The sequence below is a fragment of the Chanodichthys erythropterus genome, chromosome 10 (assembly GCF_024489055.1).
Source record: "Chanodichthys erythropterus isolate Z2021 chromosome 10, ASM2448905v1, whole genome shotgun sequence".
Taxonomy (NCBI): Eukaryota; Metazoa; Chordata; class Actinopteri; order Cypriniformes; family Xenocyprididae; genus Chanodichthys; species Chanodichthys erythropterus.
In genome coordinates this window covers 45,994,811-46,017,371 of record NC_090230.1, presented here as the reverse complement: position 1 = coordinate 46,017,371, position 22,561 = coordinate 45,994,811, and the positions used below count along the sequence as shown (strand labels likewise).

At 36.2% G+C, this 22,561-nt stretch overlaps 1 protein-coding gene across 1 annotated transcript; it reads left to right on the top strand.

Moving 5' to 3' along the window:
* The first annotated feature begins 11,794 nt into the window (after window positions 1-11,794).
* On the top strand, window positions 11,795-21,098 carry ufm1 (ubiquitin-fold modifier 1). The gene is made up of 6 exons (XM_067399321.1): window positions 11,795-11,914; window positions 12,010-12,066; window positions 15,480-15,537; window positions 17,625-17,664; window positions 18,775-18,807; window positions 19,847-21,098. Coding segments are annotated over exons 1-6 (273 nt in total). The 5' UTR covers window positions 11,795-11,912; the 3' UTR covers window positions 19,930-21,098.
* The last annotated feature ends 1,463 nt before the right edge of the window (window positions 21,099-22,561 follow it).

Below are 22,561 nucleotides of genomic sequence, written 5' to 3'. Positions count from 1 at the left end.
AATTATGTCCCGTATTATTGAATCGAATGGAATTGGTGGACCTGAACAAAGTATATCAGATAAAATGGTGTTTACCTGGACACCTTTCCCCTCTTGTGCACTACTGCATGATTTGAAACAACTTTGACTGCAACCAACAGACATGCAGATGTGAAATATTATGCTTGAAAATGTGTCACTCATTTTCATTTGTATTTCTCCTGTAGTTGTGTAAGACTTCTGCATTTAGATCCTTTTCTCTTCGTTATTGCAACCAATTTGTGACAGAAGAACTAACTGACCAAATAATATGGATTTAGCAACAGTCCAGATCCTACGGCTCTCGGAGGGGAACCAATCCATAGAGGAACACACACAGGCTTTCCTGGACCTTCAGCATCTAGTCTACTATGACGACACCATACTGTGTGTGTTTTTCCGGGCAGGCCTGAATGAGAGGACCAGGGCACTCCTTCCCAGAGACAGGCCTCTGGTGAATTTTAAGGAGTATGTAGTGTGGGTACTCCTCCTCCTCCACCAGCCATTTCCATCAGCCCAGCGACGCTGGAGCCCACCGCAGACAATGAGCATATTAACCACACATTAAACCATTTGAAGCCAAAGATTGCCAAGGAGCTTGTGTCGATCATGTATGATCAGGTGTGTGAGCCAGAAACATTGCCTGTGCCGTTGGGAGTCCTGGTTGAGTATGGGTTATGTCTTGGAGCCCAACCACCTCGACTGCACAAACTCGACGAACTGCACATAGACTGGGAGAGTGAGTGCTTAATGCCAATTTCTGTTCCCTACACAGAGCCTGTTCCTGTTAGCAGTACTGAGCTCTTAGTTTGTTTTTTTTTTCTGCCCTGCCTCCGGCTCCCACCTCAAAGTCTGCCTGTTTCAAGTCTGCATGTTCTGTGCCAGCCTAGGGGCCTGTTCCTGGATTTTATGCCTTTTCTGTGTTACCCTGTTGTGCCTGTCTGTTCTCCCTCATCTGTCCTGCCCAAGACTCCAGCCTTGCTTACACTGCCTCTCCTCAGTCCTTCTGCTCCCTCTCTGATCATCATTGGGTTGCCTCAGTCAGATAATTCATCAGTCCAGCCCTGGATGGTTGACCCAGTAGCTCCACCTAGGACCTCCGTGCCAGCCACTTATCCTAGGTCTGTCAAGCAGTTGACTTCACAGTGGCTCCACCTGTGGACATTGTCCCTTCAGCTCCACTGGGCCTCCTTGTCTCTCTGGCTCTGCCTTGGTTGGTCGTCGCTCTGCCTATGCCACTGACTTCCGTGGCTTCAGCTGCACTTCGTCTCTCCAACCCTTTCAACTCCACCTTCACCTCGGTCCACCAACAGCCTGGCCTTACCTCAGTTGCTCGTCACTGCGGCTTCGCCCTGCCCTTCAGAACCTGCACCGTCACCCAGTCCCTGCAGTCCACCTTCGTTTCACAACCAGGTTCATCTCAGTCACTCATTCCCCTGGTTCCAGCTGTCAAGCCTCCACCATGGCTCCTCCCTCAACTCCGCCATGGGCTTGCGTGGACATTCTGCTGGGAATGCCACCCTGGCTTCTACTGCCTTCATCTCCACCCTGGCCCTGCCTGTACTGTGTCATGGTTACATGTGTCCCTCCCAACCCCCTCTTGCCTCTTGTGTTTTTGTCTGTTATTTGTAAGGTGTGAAGACGCACCTTCTTGATGGGGAGGTTTGTTAAGTTTAATCAGATTTTTTTGTTATCAGATGAAGAGGGAACGAGATTCTGCGAACGAGTTTACGACATTATGGGAACGCCTCTGCGTGATTGCGTCTTGAAACTATTGATAATTTATGTGATGTGAGAGACAGCATATCTTAATGCAAAAAATAATAATGCAAAATTATTATTTTAGAATCTATTATGTTTTTAAATTCTCTACAACTGTGGTTCCCAAACATTTTACAGTCGCGTACACCCTGAGGCATTTAACATTCTTCTGCATTCCCCTTCTCTTCCACTTAGACTGCTGCAATCACACCTTTTCCATTAAGGGACAATATTTTCCCTTTTAAACTGATTGTGCATTACAGTGCTTTTTTTTACCTCTATAAATACCTTTATAAAATAAATCAATGTTTTAAATTAAAAATGTCCAAAAGAAAAATAAGCAATGATGTTATAATGTGTGATACTTTTAAATTGAACTAAAACTGCCAGTAGGTGGCGGTAAGTCACTGTCTTAATGAGTGAGTCATCGAGTCATTCAATTCATTCATTCAGTAACGACACAAGTGGATGTATTTTTGAAAGGGTAATTGAATCATTGACTCTCATTGTTTTTACACAGCCACAGATTTGTTCAAGAAACATCGATATGAATTGCAGTTCTGCTGTGGCTTTTGTTTGAACTAGACATGCGCTGATTTCAATTTTCTTGGCTGATTCCGATTTCCGAATAGTGTGATCTGCTGATACCTATTTTTGCAGATTCTGATTTTCTTTCTAAGAACTATAATTGACAGCATATACAAACAAAAATCTACCTTTCTTCAACACAAAGTTTTATTTTCATAAAAAAAGTAAAACTCAGTAATAAAATAAGAACAAATAAAAAAATTCCAAACAGCAAATAAATGCAATAGAATAGAGAGCAATGAAACTAAGTTTTTCAGGTTAAGTAGGTTTTTACTTAGATAAGAAATACTACAGAAATTAAAGTAATCAAATGTAAAATAACACATCCACGTTGGTTACCTTAATTTCTGTATTTTTTATTGTAAATATTAAATACGGACTTATTCTTACCATTAAAGTTAAAAACGTATTCAGTCAAGAGCAGAAAGTGATTTTCTTTGTCTTTTGCTCTTTAAATAACATGTCAGACAGCAGCAGGAATATTGGACTGCTGTCCCTTTAAGAGTTGCGTTCTCTTAGCTATTTAACGATCCAAAACTGACTGTGTTTATCTGAATAATTGCCAAGACGAGCATTTTGACATAATTTTGTATGTATTTAATATTTTATATGCATTAAGCCACTCATTTTGGTAATTGTGACTCTGTTTGAGACTATGCGTGGCTTATTCGCGTGATCAGTGGTGCGCGCGCTTTCGGTGTGAGCACGAAACCTGCAGGAACCGGAGCGAATGAGACGAGTGAGAGAGAGGAGGCGCCCGCGCGAGTGTGTGTCACTTCACTGTGAGAGAAGAGAGCGAGAATGCGCAGCTGACGTTACTGCCTGTGCCGCTGGTAACAAAAAAGATCGGCTCGGAATCGGTAAGAAGTGAGACTGAAAAACTGGACTCGGTCGAGACCAATTAGGACTTGTGGCGAGACCAATGACCAAGTCCGAGACAAGTCCGAGTGCAAATATCACCGAGTCCGAGACAACAGAAAAACGTCTCGAGTCCGGACTCGAGTCCAAGTCCGGACTCGAGTACTACAGCACTACGTCATAGGCGGGTGACGTCATGACCAGGAAGCTATGAAGCACACCCAGACCAAACAATGTCAGCTTCTGATAGGCTGAAGCAGTCGATCATAGGCACGCCAGAAGTGTGGCAGGCTGACACAGCGTCTCATCGCCTCGGTCACAACTGCACCATGGCATCCAACCCCAGTGGAGCTGGGTGCATCAGAAAAACCATAACGGACAGTGTGTGTTACGTCCTCGGACGTATATAATATTATACTGTGATTTGTGGTTATGTTTTCTTTTTCCTTTTTGAGTTTCTCTCTCCTCATTGCTCCAGCTGCTAATCATCTGGGAAAGCGGATTGGCTCCTCTCTTGGCATCGCGTTCTTTAAAAACACGTTTCTGCGCAATACAGGGGAGGCGCAGCTCTGAGTGTGTGTTCTGCCGGGAGGACGCGTTGGTGTCAGCGTTCCTCCGGCCTGTTGTAAAGTTGATCTAAGTGAAGTGAAGTAGCCTGATGCCTGCCTAACGTTGTTTTCCAACTGCTTTTCCCACCATCTTTTTCTTTGGTTATTTTTGCTAATTCTTTGTTTAATATTGTATCGAAATTAAAAGGTAATCTGAAAATAGGTAAATGTCACTATTCTGTGGGAGTTTTTTATTGCTATGTTTAATATTGTGTCGGTATTAAAAGGTAATCTGTAAATAGAGTAATGCCACTCTTGTAGGAAATGGCTACCTCTTTTCTTAAAAAGCTATATTTTCACCTGGTTTTGAACAGATAGGGAGATAGGGAAGTGGGGTGTATTTTTATTTAAATTTTCTTTGTTAGGATAAGGTAGCCTTTTAAAAATAGCTAGTTTTTGTTTTTTTTATTTTGGCTTATGCCCATTTCGGAAGCTGAAATAGTGGCTAGTAAACAAAAGAAACTACTAATTGCTCCTACAATAAACACAAATCTTCGCTTTTCTTATGTGACATTCTTCATTTATGTTACTCCTCAATGTAACGTGTCATTTCTTGCAAGGCAAGTACATCTACTTCCACTTGGTCAAACCTCTCCATTTTAGATCCACCAACTCAGCCCCTGCCTCGACAGGATGTCTGCTCCCTGATTTAGGCGTCCAGAAATGTAAGCTGCTCCCCTGAGCCCACAGAAGGATCTAGTGTGCCAGTTTGTAAAGTGGGCACCGAGTGGGCAGCCTTAGGTCTGGGAGGAAGTTTTTCAAAGCCAGGAAAACAGCCATCATTTCCAGGCAACTTATATGCCACAAGAGATGATGGTACTTCCACAGACCTTGAGTCAAGTGACCCTTACCCAGCTCGTGAGGGAAGCATCCATCGTAAGCATCACACTAGGAGAAGGAGCTCCCAGCATGGGGCCCTGGGAAAAGAACCAGGGCTTCTTCCACATCGCCAAGGTACGAAGGAGTCTGATCATGCTGATTGGGTTGCTTCCTCCCCGGTCTTGAGCCACCATTGCGAGGGTTTCATTTACAGCAGGTACAACGGCCAAAAGGTACCACGTTGGCTGTTGCTGCTATCAAACCCATCAGTCTCTAAAACAGTTTGACAGTGTGTAACTGTCCTAGCTTCAGTTATTTTATGGCTTATTTAATCGTTCTCTGTGCTGGAGAAAGCTCACTCTTCTTGGCATTCAGCCTCAATCCCAGCTCCCTAGGTGGGTGAGAACGTCATCTTGATGTTGAACCGCCAAGTGCTCTGAGTGAGCCAATATCAATATATAGTTTAACACCCAAAGGACCTGGAGTTGCAAAGGAGCAGGAGCGGCATCCACGTATTTCGTGAAAGTGCGGGTTGACAATGATCGTCAAAAGGAAGAATCCAAAACTGATACCCTTCATCCCTGAAAGCAAATCTGAGGAACTTCCTGTGTTGTGGAATGATGGGCACATGGAAGTATGCATCATGACAAACCAGTCCTCAGACCTGATTTGAGTTATGATTTGCTTCAAAGTTAATATTAGGCTTTTTGACCATCACCCTTCCTATGAAGTTCCATTTCGCCGATTGGACTGATTTTACATGTGCTTCAAGACGCAATCACGCAGAGTTTGTTCCCATAGTGTCGTAAATTTACAACGCAGCGTGATACTAATACTTCAATACACACAATAACAATGCTACAAACACATTTAAGGTCAAAAGTTTTCTGTTAACATATGTAATTAAAAATGTACATTACATACATTTAAAAAAATGTTAAAAATAAAATTACAAATATAAATGAGAAGAAAATGCATGGACTTTAATATAAAATATTTAAAAAATGCTTTAGCATAAACTGATACATTTTGCTTGATAAAGGTCTAAAGCAGAGAATGTACTTCAAATGGCACTTAAAATGTGTGGCAGAACAAATACAAAACAGATGCAATTGTACGAAATGATTGCATATGCTCTTTGTTTTAGAATATATGCAATTGAAGAACAATGTTGACCTTTTGTACATTTTATTTTTATTTCTTTTGATGTACAAGCACTTCAGTTGAGACCTGACAGGTACATTCAGATGTGTTTAAGGCTAATGTCTCACTGTTCAATTCTTTTCAAGAGGGATGTGGCAGTTGTTAGCATTTCTAAACATCGTAAATGGAGAGAACTGCCAGTCTACAAAAGAGGCCCATTTTTCCACATGATTAGCACTATTGCTGTGTTCATGCCATGTCGTAATTACAGTAGTCTCGAGATGACAACACGTGATGTTCTATTCGGAGCAGTTCACATCCTCAGACTGGGAATTTTATGTTTCTATGGCAACACTATTGATGCCTAAATTAATTTGTAGAGGTCAGAGCTTTCATGTGGTGCAAGTGCAAGCTCTCAGAAAATTCCCATCTTACAAGCTGTAATTACGAGCTCTATACAAGGATGTGAACGCTTTTTACAAGTTAAAATCTCGTATTTACGGTAATTACAACATGGCGTGAACGCACTTAATAGCTCTCAGTTTTTACCAGAAACATTGTGAGGCATTTTTCATTGTGCTTTACAAATTTTTCATTTTAAATATGATTTTTTATTAGACAGTTAAATACGTACTAAAATATAAACTAAATTGTTTAATTGCGGTATATAGTGAGAAGTGCTGTGTGCGTTCAACGCCATGTCGTAATTACCTTAATTACGAGATTCCAACTTGTAAAAAGCGCTCACGTCCTCATAGAACTCATAATTACAACTTTGTAACCTGGGAATTTTCTGAAAGCTTCTACTTGTAAAACGTGAAAGTTATAGCTATACCAGATATGGTATTATTATAGAATGTAATATGTTGTCATTTCGAAAATATGGTAATTACGTCATGGTGTGAACGCAGCATTTGATAATCACTACGGCCGAGTCTATTTGTTCTTTACTTCAAAAATACATTGTCACTACGTCAAAAATTAACTTTTCTAAAATTTTCAAACTGGATCTTTTTTTTTTTATACAAAGTATGGAATTTGCTATTAATTGTCTCTCCTCCAGGCTCAACTGAAACATTTAACCTATAACTTCACCTGTCAAACACAGCCAAAATTCCCTGACTACTTGATAGGAGACCCTGAATGAACCAAGAATCACACAGTCCGAAAAAATAAGCTGATCAGTTAGATGTGAAAAAAGACAAAATGTTGTTTTTGACCAGGTCACCATTTTCTATCATTCAATTTTTAGTTGCAATGTAATGTTGTTTATGCTTTACATTTGAAATTGAATTCCATAACACTGCAGACATGCACTGTATTTCATTTTTATAATCAAGGACAGACAAGAAATGTTGTGCACAAGAGCAAGTAGAGATATTTAGGAGCTCATATCCCTGAGGGCAGTCCTGTTCCACTGCACTGAGGATGCCACACTCCTTTGCCCTTATCAAGAACCGGCAGATGTTCTAAACCTGTCCAAATCCTCTCTTCCTCCAGAAAACAGCACAATTCTACCCTAAAATAGCCTCCAGGTTCTGCTGTCAAGCCCCAAGGAACCACAAACTGACTCTGTGGGTTATTTATAGCACAGGTGAGGTGTCACACTCAAGACAATGGAAGGGGAAATGGGTTTGATAAAGTCCTATGGTTGCCTATGAAAATCTTGCAGTGAATGCAAAGATAATAGCTATATATTAAATCACAGTATGAAGAACCTAACATGTAGGTGTGAAAGGTTTTATTTTTAGAAATGAAGCAAACAAAGATTCCTCATCCTCCAAAAATATGACTCATTTTAAATCAGAAATTGCATATTACACTGCTTGGATCTCTCACATTTTGTTCACTTGTTGAAATCAATTGAATCACTAGCCAAAAAAAAAAAAAAGCATTAAATTTGCAAGACACACACACACACACACAAACTGAGAAAAAAAAAAACAGAAAAAAACTGAACAGTCCCTACTTGAGTCACAATGACTTTTGATTGCACAGCCCAGGATTTAGGACCATGGACAGCGACACGGTGAGACTGAAACCGTGACTGTTTCAATTCTCCAAAATACTTCCTCTCTTTATAAATAAATTAGTGCTGATCCTCTAACCAGCTTAGTCAGGAGAAGGTGATCAGGTGATACCATTACACATTGCACATTAAATCAAGCCTGTCCTAATATGAAAAATTAGACATAAAATGGTGGAATTTACAAATAAAGACTATGAAGCCTGAGGATATAAAGCAGTAATTCTTCTGTTCAAACAACAATCAACACTGACCTTATTTATTTTGTTATTGCATGTTCCTGCATGTCATACCCAAGAAAATGCTTTCTTTGTAAGCTTTAATCAAAATAGAATATTATTTATAATATTTAATTAATATCATCTTTTGTCACTCTAAAATATGTTACAATACATAATTATTATCATATTTTATTATATATTATTATATTGCATTATCATTCATAATCCATGATTATTTATATAAATCAATGCAAATCCATTATTTTGAATTATTACATCATATATTATAAACTAATCAATAAATTTGATATTTGACATACTACCATTTATTTCAATACTTCACATCAAAAGACAAATTACTAATAATGATAACGGCCTATTATAATCATAAACCAAATTTGAATGTTACTTTTTTTTCAAAAATAAAATCTATTTGCACTTCAATTACAGATCTGAAAATCTCTCTTGACATGAAAACAATCCTTATAGGCTAAATTTTCATTGTTGAAAGTGTTCACCACATCAGCCTTCTGCCTTCAGTTGTCACAGCTGAATTATTTGTTAGATTGTCTACACGAAAAAAGTTCATCTGACAGTATGAGCGATGTTTTTGGTATCTCATCCCCATCACCTCAGGAACCGCACAGCTGCTTGTCGCCACAAATGACTCACTATGGGCTTCAGCGCGGGACATGATTAGGATAAATTTAGACAACAGAGTTAGGAAATTCCTTCAGGAGATGTTTGTCAAAGAGAGGAACAGACTTTTGATCAAAGGTCTTTCAGTGCACATGTCTGTAATATTAATCAAGGCTTAGTATATGTGACGAGCAGGGCGGGCGAGAGCCGTGAGGGAACTGCGTGAGGCCGGTGACTCGAGTGATAATGAACATCAGCTGCGTGTTGCACCGGTCTCGAGTCTCTCACGGAGGAGCTCTGGAAGCATAAAAGGGGAGCAACGACAGTGAAGGACGAGAGAGGACCAGGCCTGGACTTTATTTTATGTTTTGTTATGTTTGTGTGGCCAGCAGTTGTCCGTGAGGAACTGCCAGCATTTTACTTTCATTTTGTATTTTTTTGTTTTGAATTAAAGATGCCCTAGATTATGTTTTTAAAAGATGTAATATAAGTCTAAGGTGTCCCCTGAATGTGTCTGTGAAGTTTCAGCTCAAAATACCCCATAGATTTTTTTTTATTTATTTTTTTAACTGCCTATTTTGGGGCATCATTATAAATGCGCCGATTTTATGCTGCGGCCCCTTTAAATCCCGTGCTCTCTGCCCACAGAGCTCGCGCTTGCCTTAAACAGTGCCTTAACAAAGTTTACACAGCTAATATAACCCTCAAAATGGATCTTTACAAAGTGTTTGTCATGCATGCTTCGGATTATGTGAGTATTGTATACTGTTATATTGTTTACTTCTGATTTTGAATGAGTTTGAGGCTATGCTCCGTGGCTAACGGCTAATGCTACACTGTTGGAGAGATTTATAAAGAATGATGTTGGGTTTATGCATTATTCAGACTGAAAGTGTTTAAAAATGAAAATAACGACGGCTCTCTTGTCTCCGTAAATACAGTAATAACCGATGGTAACTTTAACCACATTTAACAGTACATTAGCAACAAAACATTTAGAAAGACAGTTTACAAATATCACTAAAAATATCATGTTATCATGAATCATGTCAGTTATTATCGCTCCATCTGCCAATTTTCGCTATTGTCCTTGCTTGCTTACCTAGTCTGATGATTCAGCTGTGCACAGATCCAGACGTTAATACTGGCTGCCCTTGTCTAATGCCTTTCATAATGTTGGGAACATGGGCTGGCATATGCAAATATTGGGGCGTACACCCCGACTGTTACATAACAGTCGCTGTTATGTTGAGATTCGCCTGTTCTTCTGAGGTGTTTTAAACAAATGAGATTTATATAAGAAGGAGGAAACAACGGAGTTTGAAACTCACTGTATGTCATTTCCATGTACTGAACTCTTGTTATTCAACTATGCCAATATAAATTCAATTTTTCATTCGAGGGCACCTTTAAAGTTTGTTTAAACGTTTGCGTTAAACGTACTGTGTTACAGTATACATAATTGAATATTTGACATTTTGAAGATGTCATGGCTCCTGCCTCTGGGTGCGATTTGGCGACAAAAGATTTGATAGATTCGTAGTGGTCTTAATAGCATTAATGCAAAACAACTTCATTCAGTGTTAGTAATAACGCAGTTGCACTATTCTCTGGTTGGTTTTCAGCGGATCAACTTTTCCGCTTTATCTAAGTGGTTTCAATAAGCCTGTGACAAAAGTGAAATGGACTCCTGCAAAATTGTCAGCGTCTAGTGAATTTGGGTTTCGAGTCACACTGAGAAGTCTGTTTTCTTCAACACCCACATGTCCCTCTAGGGAAGCTGCTGGCAGTGTGCCCTATGGTGCCAACAAGCAGGGTTTGCTTTATGAGGATGACTCATGAGACTCAAGTTAGCTTAAAGCTCTCCATAAATCCAGCAGCCGCCAGCGCTATATAAGCTTCACTCTGAGACCAGCCAGAAAATAGACCTTTGTTTGGGCTAAACAGATTATGGCAAATGTGTATTTAAAATATGATTAATCAATTGTTCCAACACCAGTCCACCCCCGATTTGTAATTGGGCCTAAGTGGGCTTTTGCATATGAAAGAAAAAAAAAGTGTGAGTATTTCTATCAATGTTGCTAGACTGATCCTGGTTATTTTAGCCTAATTTGAACCTGTAGCTCATTCCCATCTAACAATGCAAATAATCCAGTTTTTTATGTTTTAAAAATGTTTTTATGTTTTTGTTATGTGAACGTTAAGGGAATATTCAATTTTGCACCGTCAAGTTGTTTTAAACCTATGAGTGAAGAATATGGGTAACCATTGACCATAGCATTTTTTTTCTCTTCATACTAAGGAAGTCAATGGCAAAAGTTAGAGGTTTAAATTCCAGTGATTTTGCCATGAGACCTATTATTAGATATGTTTGATCAATTATTAACTAAAATAAATTAACTAAGAATGATAAGCAGCAAGATTTAAACACATCAAATGTCTTCAGAATTGAGATTTTAGCCTATCCCTTAAAAAGAACAAACAAAAAAATAAAATAAAATAGCTTTAACAATAAGCATTCCCTGAGGCTCATCTTTAACCAATTACCATTTGTTGAAGAAAATTATGAAATAGACCCTATTTTGTGTCTTATTTGTGGGAATAATTTAATTTAATATTTAAAGAAATAATATACTGTATTACACAGGCACATTTTTAACACCAAACATTTCACAAAAATATGTTTGTTAGGTTTAAAATTATAACAGAGAAACGCAATATAGGCTATTGATAGCCTATTTACATCAGCTAGTTGGAGGTAATTTTGAAGTTATTAAAGAGAAAATGTTTCAGCATAATTTGTATGCAGATACCACTCCTGTTAGTCGTTTTTAAAGCAATGAAATAAAAAATTACACATTTTAAGTATGATTTAATTATTTTCGTTGACGCTGCAAATGCAATTCATCACCCTTCATTTGCATCTAAAATGTACCGGTGCATTAACAACACACTTTACGGTAATACCTACTTCGAGTCGGCTTGAAATTTGCCTGACTGAAATGCACTATCCGCAACAGTTTCTGTTTTATCCGCTTTTTTTTTCTTTCATTTCTCTAAAATACCTGGATATGATCCAATAGATAAAATGTAACACTATCAGTTTTAAAAAGGGCAAATTGAGAGAGACGGAAAAGAGAGGGCCATCGAACAGATGACGTGTTACAGTAGGTCCTTGCATCTTCCGGGTCGGTGTAAACAGTGTGCGGTCTTCTCATTCAAATCAGTAAAATGTAAGTAAACCCATTCATCATTTAAAAACACTTTATTTTAGTTATACCGTGTATTTCATTTATAAATAAACTCCATGTGTCTCTGTCTGCATTAGGTCGAAAGTAACGTTTAAAATCACGTTGACGTCGGACCCTCGGTTACCATATAAAGTGTGAGTGACACATCATTCAACACATGACACACACAATCACATTAATATTCCTGTTTTAACTGTTCCATTAGCCCTCATTTGCTTGATTTTGATTCTAATAGGAGCGTAAATTATTATGTGCCGCAGCTCTGCAGTTTGAGGTGCTGAATAATTATTTTTAACCTTGATTGCTTAATTCTATTCATTTATTAATTCATTAATTTCTTCGTTAATTAGGTAGTTCATAAAATAATTGCCAAACTGACCGATTTATATATTTAAAATTTAGTTTTAGCACATCTATCAACTGAGGAATGTAAGGCAAGATAAAATAGGTTAAATATAACCATGCTTCCCCCGTTGATTTAAAATAAATAGTACAGGATGACAGTTGTTTTGTATTCTAACTTTTCTGAAATACTATGATTAAAAGTGCACATGAGACATTATCTAATTAAACTTGCATGAATTTGCATACATTACCAGAACAAAAATCAGATCATTGGATACAGCCAGGTTCAAAATTATTGTTTCATTTTGTTGACATGTTAAAGAAGGTTTTTCATAGGGAATAATTCATTGGATAACCTTTTTTTTACTCCATAAATCAGAAAATACGTTTAGCAGTAAGGAAAAAAAGTGCCATTTTTATGAATAAAATGTTATATAAATCGAGTGAAGAATTATCATGTATATTAACCCTTTAAAAAACCTTCAGAACATAGATAGAGTTGGTGTATGTACAGTACAGTCCAAAAGTTTGGAACCACTAAGATTTAATTTTTAATGCTTTTAAAAGAAGTTTCGTCTGCTCACCAAGGCTATATTTATTTAATTAAAAATACAGTAAAAAACAGTAATATTGTGCAATATTATTACAATTTAAAATAATTGTGTACTATTTAAATATATTTGACAAAGTAATTTATTCCTTTGATGCAAAGCTGAATTTTCAGCATCGTTACTCCAGTCTTCGGTGTCACATGATCCTTCAGAAATCATCCTAATATGCTGATCTGCTGCTCAATAAACATTTATGATTATTTTCAATGTTGAAAACAGTTGTGTACTTTCATACCATTTTTCAGGATTCCTTGATGAATAGAAAGTTCAAAAGAACAGCATTTATCTGAAATACAAAGCTTCTGTAGCATTATACACTACCGTTCAAAAGTTTGGGGTCTGTAAGAGTTTTTATTTTTATTTTTTTGAAAAGAAATTAAAGAAATGAATACTTTTATTCAGCAAGGATGCATTAAATCAATCAAAAGTGACAGTAAAGACATTTATAATGTTACAAAAGATCAGATTTCAGATAAACACTGTTCTTTTGAACTTTCTATTCATCAAATAATCCTGAAAAAAAATATTGTACACAAATATTTTGTACAATTGTACACATTAAATGTTTCTTGAGCAGCAGATCAGCATATTAGAATGATTTCTGAAGGATCATGTGACACTGAAGACTGGAGTAATGATGCTGAAAATTCAGCTTTGCATCACAGGAATAAATTACTTTGTGAAATATATTCAAATAGAAAACAATTATTTTAAATTGTAATAATATTTCACAATATTAATGTTTTTTACTGTATTTTTAATTAAATAAATGTAGCCTTGGTGAGAAAACGAAACTTCTTTTAAAAACATTAAAAATCTTAGTGGTTCCAAACTTTTGGACTGTACTGTAAATGCTGCTGAAGTGTAGGTTTCTGGCACAGTGTGTGAGAGCCTTTAAAATATGTATTTTGATTCAAATCTACAGATGCAAATAGTTAATGTGTAATGAAATAAACTTTTAAATGTGTGTTTTGGATATTTTCTTTACACTACTGTATTATGCAAGAAGACATGTTATGGATGCAAAATAGGCCAAAACCTTAAAATTGGTCAGTTCATGGGGGAAAAAACAAACAATACAACAAAAAACATTGTTTCTTTCCTGTAGTGTCTTGACTTATGTCAGATCTTAAAGGGATAGTTCACTCAAAACTTTCTGTCATTAATTGCTCACCCTTCTGTCGTTCCACATCTGTAAGACCTTCATTCATCTTCGGAACACAAATTAAGATCTTTTTGATGAAATCCGAGAGGTATATGACTCGTCCATACAGCAAGGTCCAGAAAGGTACTAAATACATTGTTAAAACAGTCAAACGATTAATCGCATACAAAATAAAAGTTTGAGTTTGCCTAATATATGTGGGTGTACTGTGTGTAATTTATTATGTATATATAAATACAAACACATTCATGTATTTGAGGAATATTTACAAGTATATTTATTTATATTTTTATATAATTTATATTATATATAAATAAAAACATTTTGTACATAAATAACATATTTCTCTTAAATATATACATTAATTTGTGTGTATTTATATATACATAATAATTACACACAGTACACCCACATATATTAGGCAAACTCAAACTTTTATTTTGAATGCGATTAATCGCGATTAATCGTTTGACAGTCCTAGTCTGAATGCTGGATCATTATTGGCCAAAGCTGATCACCTGGGGAGCACGATGCATGCGTGTGATGCTGACGCAAGAGCCGGCCAATAATGAGTCGTTCTGACGTAGAACCTGGAAACGCTGGACGTAAACAATGTATGAGAATGACACAGAAGACAAGATATTGTTGAATGAAGTCCTTATTTTCGTTTTGTTTTTGTGCACAAAAAGTATTCTTGTCACTTAATAAAATTAAGGTTGAGCCACTGCAGTCCCATCAACTGTTTAACAATATCTTTAGTACCTTTCTGAAATTTGAAAGTGGTGATTATATTGCTGTTATTGGACAAGTCAGATACCTCTCTGATTTCATCAAAAAAATCTTAATTTGTGTTCCAAAGATGATCGAAGGTCTTCGGAAAGACATATGGGTGAGTAATGGCAGAATTTTCATTTTTGGGTGAACTGACCCTTTAAGTCTGTTTTGCCATATTGATTTCAGTCACTGTAATAGTGCTATGGTCTGTGGTAATCTATATCATACTGTGTGTCTGATGGCAAACACACATGTAAGAGTGCTCTGTTAAGTGCCATTCAATTTCAAACAGACTGATTTACCAGCTCATCCTTGAGGGCCTCCAACGCTGCTGGTCACTGGCCAGTTTGATGATTTTTTTTTTTTTTCACATGCCATGTTTTTGAAAATATTATTTATCTCATTCAGTGACATGCAATAGACATGAACTGATTAAGATGATCAGAGAATAATTTGAAAAATCATAATGTTTCTTAATGTACTCTGTTTTAAAACAAAATTAGGCAGCATTATTCTTCGTATAATATGCTACTGTTGTGCTTCGTTTCTGGACAACCCATTCTCTGTAGCAACACTTTTTACATGGTAGTTTTTTTTTCTTCTTTTTTTTTTCATTGTTACACAAAGATTCATTGGCATAATTATATTTCAGATTAAGTGTACCTGAGAGCACGCCGTTCACTGCAGTTTTGAAATTTGCAGCAGAAGAGGTGAGTTGATCCATTGTCTGTTTAAAAAGAATTGGTGCAGTTGTGCATTTAAGTGTTCAGTCTTATTGCAACCTTATTTGAAAAACTTATTTTTGACAGATCTGCTGAGGTGTAGAATTGTGTCTTTGCCATTAAGCTTAGATGCTTCTGACTGACAATAGTTACATGTTTTATTTAAAACATGATAAAAATATTCTACATGACAATGATCTTGTATTATGGCTGCCTTTCTGCTCAATTCTGGGAAGGCATTGATTAAAATGGTCTACATCGCATAGCATGGATCATGACGTGAACTTTAGCTCAATTATATCCTATAGCTTTAATACTGTGTCTTTTTAGTCTGATTTATCTTTTTCTGAGACACGCTGCTTATCTCTGTCCACGGGCTCATTAAAATCAGAACATGATCAATGCAGAATCAGATAATACAGTTGATAAGGATCTAAGTCATAATGAAACTAAGACCAATGTTAGTTTGACAACATTTCATTTCATTAATGTAGGGATATCAATATATATTTTTGCAGATTAACCAAATGAATATATATATATATATATATATATATATATATATATATATATATATATATATATATATATATATATATATATATATATATATATATATGTATATGTGTGTATATATATATGTATATGTGATATATATATATGTATATGTGATATATATATATATATATATATAATATGGATTATAGGATACATTATATATGTAAAAATATTGCAATATGCATATTTTAATATTCATTAATATTAATAATTTAATATTTATGTAATGTCAATAGATTGTCAGTGGATTGTAAGTAGTTTATGTTTTCAGTGTGTGTGTGTGTGTGTGTGTGTGTGTGTGTGTGTAAATTGAGTAAATGTGTAAAAGAATGATTTGATACATTTATCAAATCTCATTAGCAGTCATTAAATAGTTTTGGTTAAATATCTCCATTTGTATTTTCTATTTTGCTTTTTATATATCGATATCAGCTTCAGCCATTAAAAAAAAAAAAAAAAAACGTATCAGTCGAGTACATAGTCTTTGCCTATGCCAAGTGTCAAAAATTAAGGCAAACTGGAAAAGTAAGGCATAATCTTTTCAAGCTGATACAATAATTATGTAATAATTTACATAACTACAAATAATGGCTAATACCAATATGTTCACTAATATATGCATCCTTTGTGATTAGCCTTAAATCTTTTAAAATTGGGTATAGAATTTGAATTTGACAAAATTCTGTTGATTTCCTGTGGACTGTCTGGTCTGTTTCACGGCTGTATTCAGAGCACGCAGACGTATGGCATGGCAGAATGACATTGCAGATTAGCTTGGTTCGTTGCTCCTTTTTTGACATCATGAAATGCCAATTCTGACAACCTCATAATAAGAAGATGTAATGCATCAAGTGGGAGCCAGAAAGAATGATAAAGTGGCAGGTTCATTTTCAGGTTTTTTTTTTTTTCCCCCTCTCAAAAATTTTGTATTTCTGCTTCAGGTGATGTAAAGTGATGGTTATGTGATCTTTCATTGTTTTTGTTGTGTCTTTTCCTCCTGACAAAACTGACTGAAAAAAAAATTAAGCAAAGGAGAAGAATAAACCCCCACTAAAATCTGTATTAATTGAATTTAATATGCATTCTGAACAGTTACACAATTTTGGTGGTCACTAATTCTGGCACCATCAGTTTTGTATTGTTTTGTTTTGTACTGTTCAGTGGTGTACAAATGCCTTCAGGACACCCAGAAAGTGTTTCAAAGTCCCTTCTGAATGAATTAGCCTGTTTTTTGTTTGTTTCTTTGATTCCTGTGGCTCATAGTGACAGTCAGTTTGTTCAAAGCTCTGTCCAGAGAGCTCTTTCCTGAGACATTTCAAGGTTGCTGTTTTCTAGCAGAGACTCTTTAAATCACCTGATGCAAATGCAGACTCAAGTTGAATTTTTCTTATCCCTGCCTGACAGAGGGACTGATAGGTTGTTTATGGGATCTGTCTGACTATCAGCATAAGTTGTTGATGGATGAACAATAATAATTGTTTTGTTTTTTTTTATTTTTATTCCTCTTTTATTTAAAGTTTAAAGTGCCAGCAGCCACCAGTGCCATCATTACAAATGGTAAGTTGTTGATATTATTATTATTATTGTCATTATCATAATGCTCTTATTTGATTAAATCTTAAATCTTTTTGACTCCATAAAGTCCCCCTAGCCCCAGTTTTGTCTTCAAATAAAAATAAGTCTCTACAATGATTATAATTACAATAATACAGTTTCAGAATACCCAAAGTTTTAAGAGTTGAATGTTCTTCAGGGATCCCATTCTTTTTAACCAATGCATTTACATGACTCTTGCAGTTATTCATGATAAGAATAAGAATTCTACAATTTTACTCAATTCCTATTCAATAAAATATTTTATATCTTGGAATAACCAGAAACATGTATGTTCTTTATAAACATGCCCATGGCGTTTTAAGATTTTATTAGTTTGACCAGGGATTGAAATCACAATTTTAAAAATCTCAAGACCATGGGAAACCCCCCTTTTTCTTTTTTTTTTTAGATAAAAGTTCTTATTTTAAATCATGTTATTAAGTCATCTTGAGGCTCCCTTGGATGTTTGCCCAGCCCTTTGGTTGATAACCACTGCCTTAAACCTAAAAGTATTAAACTTTGCTAAAGTGCCCAGACTTACAAACAAACACCTAGCAACCACCAAGTGCACCCTAACAACCACATAGCAACATCCTGGCAACCACTCATACACATTTGTATCATCAATGTGTTGGGTTCTTCGATAACTGCACTAAAAAAATAGCACAACTAAAGTAGCCCAATTCACAAACAACTGACTCTTATAAACCAGTTATTTTTAATGAATCAGACAAAAAGGTTGGTGAATTCTTCACTTAAACTCACTTAAATCTGTCAGAGCACATTCAAAATGAGCCATTGTGTGTAATTATACAGCTGTAGACTCGTTAACGCACGTCATAAGTAGTTATTGGACACATGCTAAACAGAGCAAAGACATAACTCATCTCTCTCAACACAAGGCAGTTATTGTAAATGAGATGGTTTGAATTGTGATCGTTCAGCATTTCAGTGCATCAGGGTTTTTCTGTGCTTTTGCCCATCTGTCTGATTCATTGATTGTCTTTAAGAATGATTGTTTTGTGTATGCATTCACATTGCTGATGTTCTTCGTGATTATTATTTGTGTAGATGGCATCGGAATCAACCCGGCGCAGACAGCAGGTCGGTGTCTCTACTTCACTCGATCAGGGCTGCCCTCTGCTGCAGCATCTGGCTGTAATAAATGTCATTTTGTCAGCTGTAAATTGTTTCGATATATCCAAATATCACACAGGGCTGGAAATGTTTTGCCTGTGCAAATGCATGTAAATGCATGTTTGTTTGTTTGTTTGTTGGTGGTGCTTTAATCCACCTTCCATATTTTTTAACTTCCTCTTCCCTGCATTTTATCATTTTATGAAACAAGATACCTCATTACACTCTCACCATATACATGCGTGGCTGAGATTTCCTGCCTATCCTTCATAATCACCCGCATGCAAATGAATGGATCCTTCTGTTGACTACCTCATATTGTTCATGTTTATCCGCCTGGGGACCTTTTGAGAGATCGAATGATTTCCTAAGACTCCTTCAATAGGATCTGCATGTAAATTTCACATATTACCTAATGAATATTGATGATGTGCTTCAATTATACAATTCCCCATTGTTGTGAGTTTATTCCCCTGACTAAATGTTCCTTTGCAGATGTTTTCCATACTTCTGTCATTTAAGACAGAAGCCATCTATCTCTAATCAATGGCATTCTGTCAATGTTTTCTTCCCTGAGTGCCGTGCTGCATGTAATCACATGAAAATGACCTGTAATTTTTCATACTTGTCATGGGTTGAGCCCTAAATGTCAAATGAGCAGTAATTAATTAGTTTTATAGTAGCAACATGTATAGCCTGACCCTGTTTAGCAGGTTTGTACTATAGAGACATGTACCTTTAGCGTGGATTGAAGTTATACAATCTCATACTAAATATAGCCTATACTCAGACACCTGAATAGATTTATTTTCATATGCTGAGCTGAGAGTGTCTTACAGCAGAGGGAACTGAGCGGGTCTCAGTTTGTTGCTTGTATGCAACATACAAGCGCTTTCATATTATTTTATGAAAATTAACCAACAAATAGACTTTGTTTGATATGATTTTAGCTGAAAAAATGTGTCATATACTGTATGTAATGTCATGGATGTCTCTGATTCTACAGGAAATGTGTTCCTGAAACACGGCTCAGAGCTACGAATCATTCCCAGAGATCGGGTCGGAGGAGGTCGCCAGCCCAGGATGTGACTACCCAGTGATTTTCTGTCACAGACGATAAACATACTTGTGTATTTATTGTCCAGCCCTGAGGTGTCAAGTCTTTGCTGCTCTAACAGGCACTGCTATGACTCTAAGTCTGTCAGAGGACCTCTCAAATCTCACCGAACTGCCATCATTTCCCCCTTTTCAACATAAACACTCACTGGACGTTGTCGTTTTTGCCCCAGAATTTCAAACCACTAGGTATTTTGATCTTTCACAAAATGTCCAGCTGTATAGTTTAAGATCACATACTTAATGTGTTTATAATGCATAATTTTATAGTCAATTTAATATATTTTTCTTTCCATTTCATGTTTTATGGTCCCATAATGGTTGTTTTGAGCTATGTATTGTGTAGCTATAGGCAGATAATGACAATGTCAGCGTTATGAAAGTCCTTCAGTGGTGTAGGTCAGTAACTATACAAAATAATATGGTTAAAGAAGCTCTAAATATGATAATAAATCAAGCAATTCATAATATACTTACTATGTAAAAGTATATATTAAAAAAATCTTCCCATAGTTATTAAAAAGTGCAATGTTACATAAACCAATTTGATGTCTAAGTTGCTTTTTGTAGCTTTCTTGGTCACTCAGCGGCTGTGCCATTTCATTAAGGCTTAAAACCGTGACTTCCTGCAAGAGCTGAATACATCAGGCTAATGAATGACAGGCTTCTACCTTTGCTTTTACACCCTCTACTTACCCTCCTTCTCTTACATTACTGCCAGGCGGAGGAGGAGAGTCTGACTATTCAGTGTCGTAATGGATCTTTCATTTGTTTTAATAAAAGAGCAGGCATGCTGTGCCCTTTCCATGCCACTCATTACTGGGAAAAGGGGAGAAGTGCATTATAAATACAGCAAGGCCAACATTATTCAAACGCAGACATGTTACTTTGGATCACATTTGAAAAGGCATCACTTGTTTCCAGCCTCATTTGGCAGGAAATGATGCGGTTTGTTCATTAGCCGTGGAAGAAGTTGTGCTTTTACTGAAGCCATTGATTTTGCCCGTATAACAAATGTCAGATTGAAAAGTAAAAAAAGTTACAAATACACTTCTGAGTGTTCGTCATAAACATTAAAGAAAGCATTGAATAACAAACTCTATAGTGCCTGTTTTTTGTTAAATAAAGATGCTCTGCTTGTAGTTGTGCCACGATTTTTTTCTTTTCAATTTGTTCTTTTAATGTAAACATAAACCATGTTTCAAAGCTTTAAATGGATACAATAGGCTTCAAAAGTCTCCTTCATGGTACAAAGACAGTGATGTTGTTATTTGCATAAATTCAATCCTGTGCCATCTGTAAGAGGCTTACTTAAGCAAGCAAATGTTGAATATTTATGTTATACAGGTGTCATGGACATGATTGTGTGATTTGAGGGGTTTAAACAAGCCATTATTTGGCGACCTTTTAATCAGAGCTTAAAGTCTTGTGATGGCACATATGGGCCAGCTAAGCCTATGAAACAGCTGGGGTCTTGTGTTTGTCTGACCTTGTTTTCCCTCATATTTCTGTAGAAACTTAATTTGAACATTTCTAAGAGGTTTGTGAGAGAACAAAGGCTGGCACTCTGAATTGCTGTTGTCAAATAAGTCATTTTTCCCCACACCTCCTGAGTGGCTGAATGTTGTCCACATGTATTACAGATAAGCTATACTGCTGCCTGTCAGTTCTGCTTTTCAATGTATCTTTCAGATGAGCAGATATATGGCATGAATTTAGATTTAGTGTTGTGCATTCAAGCAGCAGATTTGTTTTCTGGAGTTCACAGAAGTAATTAATTTGCTATATTTTTTCAGGCAAAGGAAATACTTGCTTTGCTATAGTGTACAGTATCAAATTGGTTTGGCCTTTGAAAGACTGTGGTTTTGTGCTGTCTTTTGTTATAACAAGGTTCAGGGAATATCAAAGAAGTGCTTTTTTTCTGTCAATGCCGAATAAATTGTTTGACTTTACGAGACTGTAACATTGTAACATAATTGTCAAAAATGCTTTCTTCATAAACAATAAACTAGAGGTACTCCACAAAAAGAATTAAAGCAAAGCCAAAAACAAAACAAGAATCAAAGCAAAGTCAAAAATCTAAGCAAATAAAGCCAGAAACAAAATAAAAAGCAGTCAAAGACAAAAAAATCAAAATGAAGCAACGCCAAAAACTAAACAAAAAGATCAAACAGAATCAAAGCAAACCATAAAACAAAACAAAAATTAAAGCAAAGGAAAAAAACAAAAATCTAACGGAAGCAAATCCAAAAATCAAAGACTGAAACAAAATAAACTCCTAAACAGAATGATTTTGGTTTATTTTACATGCTTGAAAAGTAAATGCTTGATTCAGTTATTTATTGTTTGTTTGTTTTCGTTGGATTGTTATATTTCAAATACTCCTTATTTGTACTGTAGCATGGTCTGCCTTCACACTAAATTTGCTCTTAAACTAGAAAATAGCTAACATTTGTCTTGGAATTGTCTTTAAATTCTCTTTTGCAGCATATTATTTGAGAGGTCATCCTAAGATATGAGATCAATCTCACCCTTGCACCTCTCTTAATTGTTTGTTTCATATTCTAGTGGTGTCTTGCCCTGCTTTAAAATCTATTAAATGAAA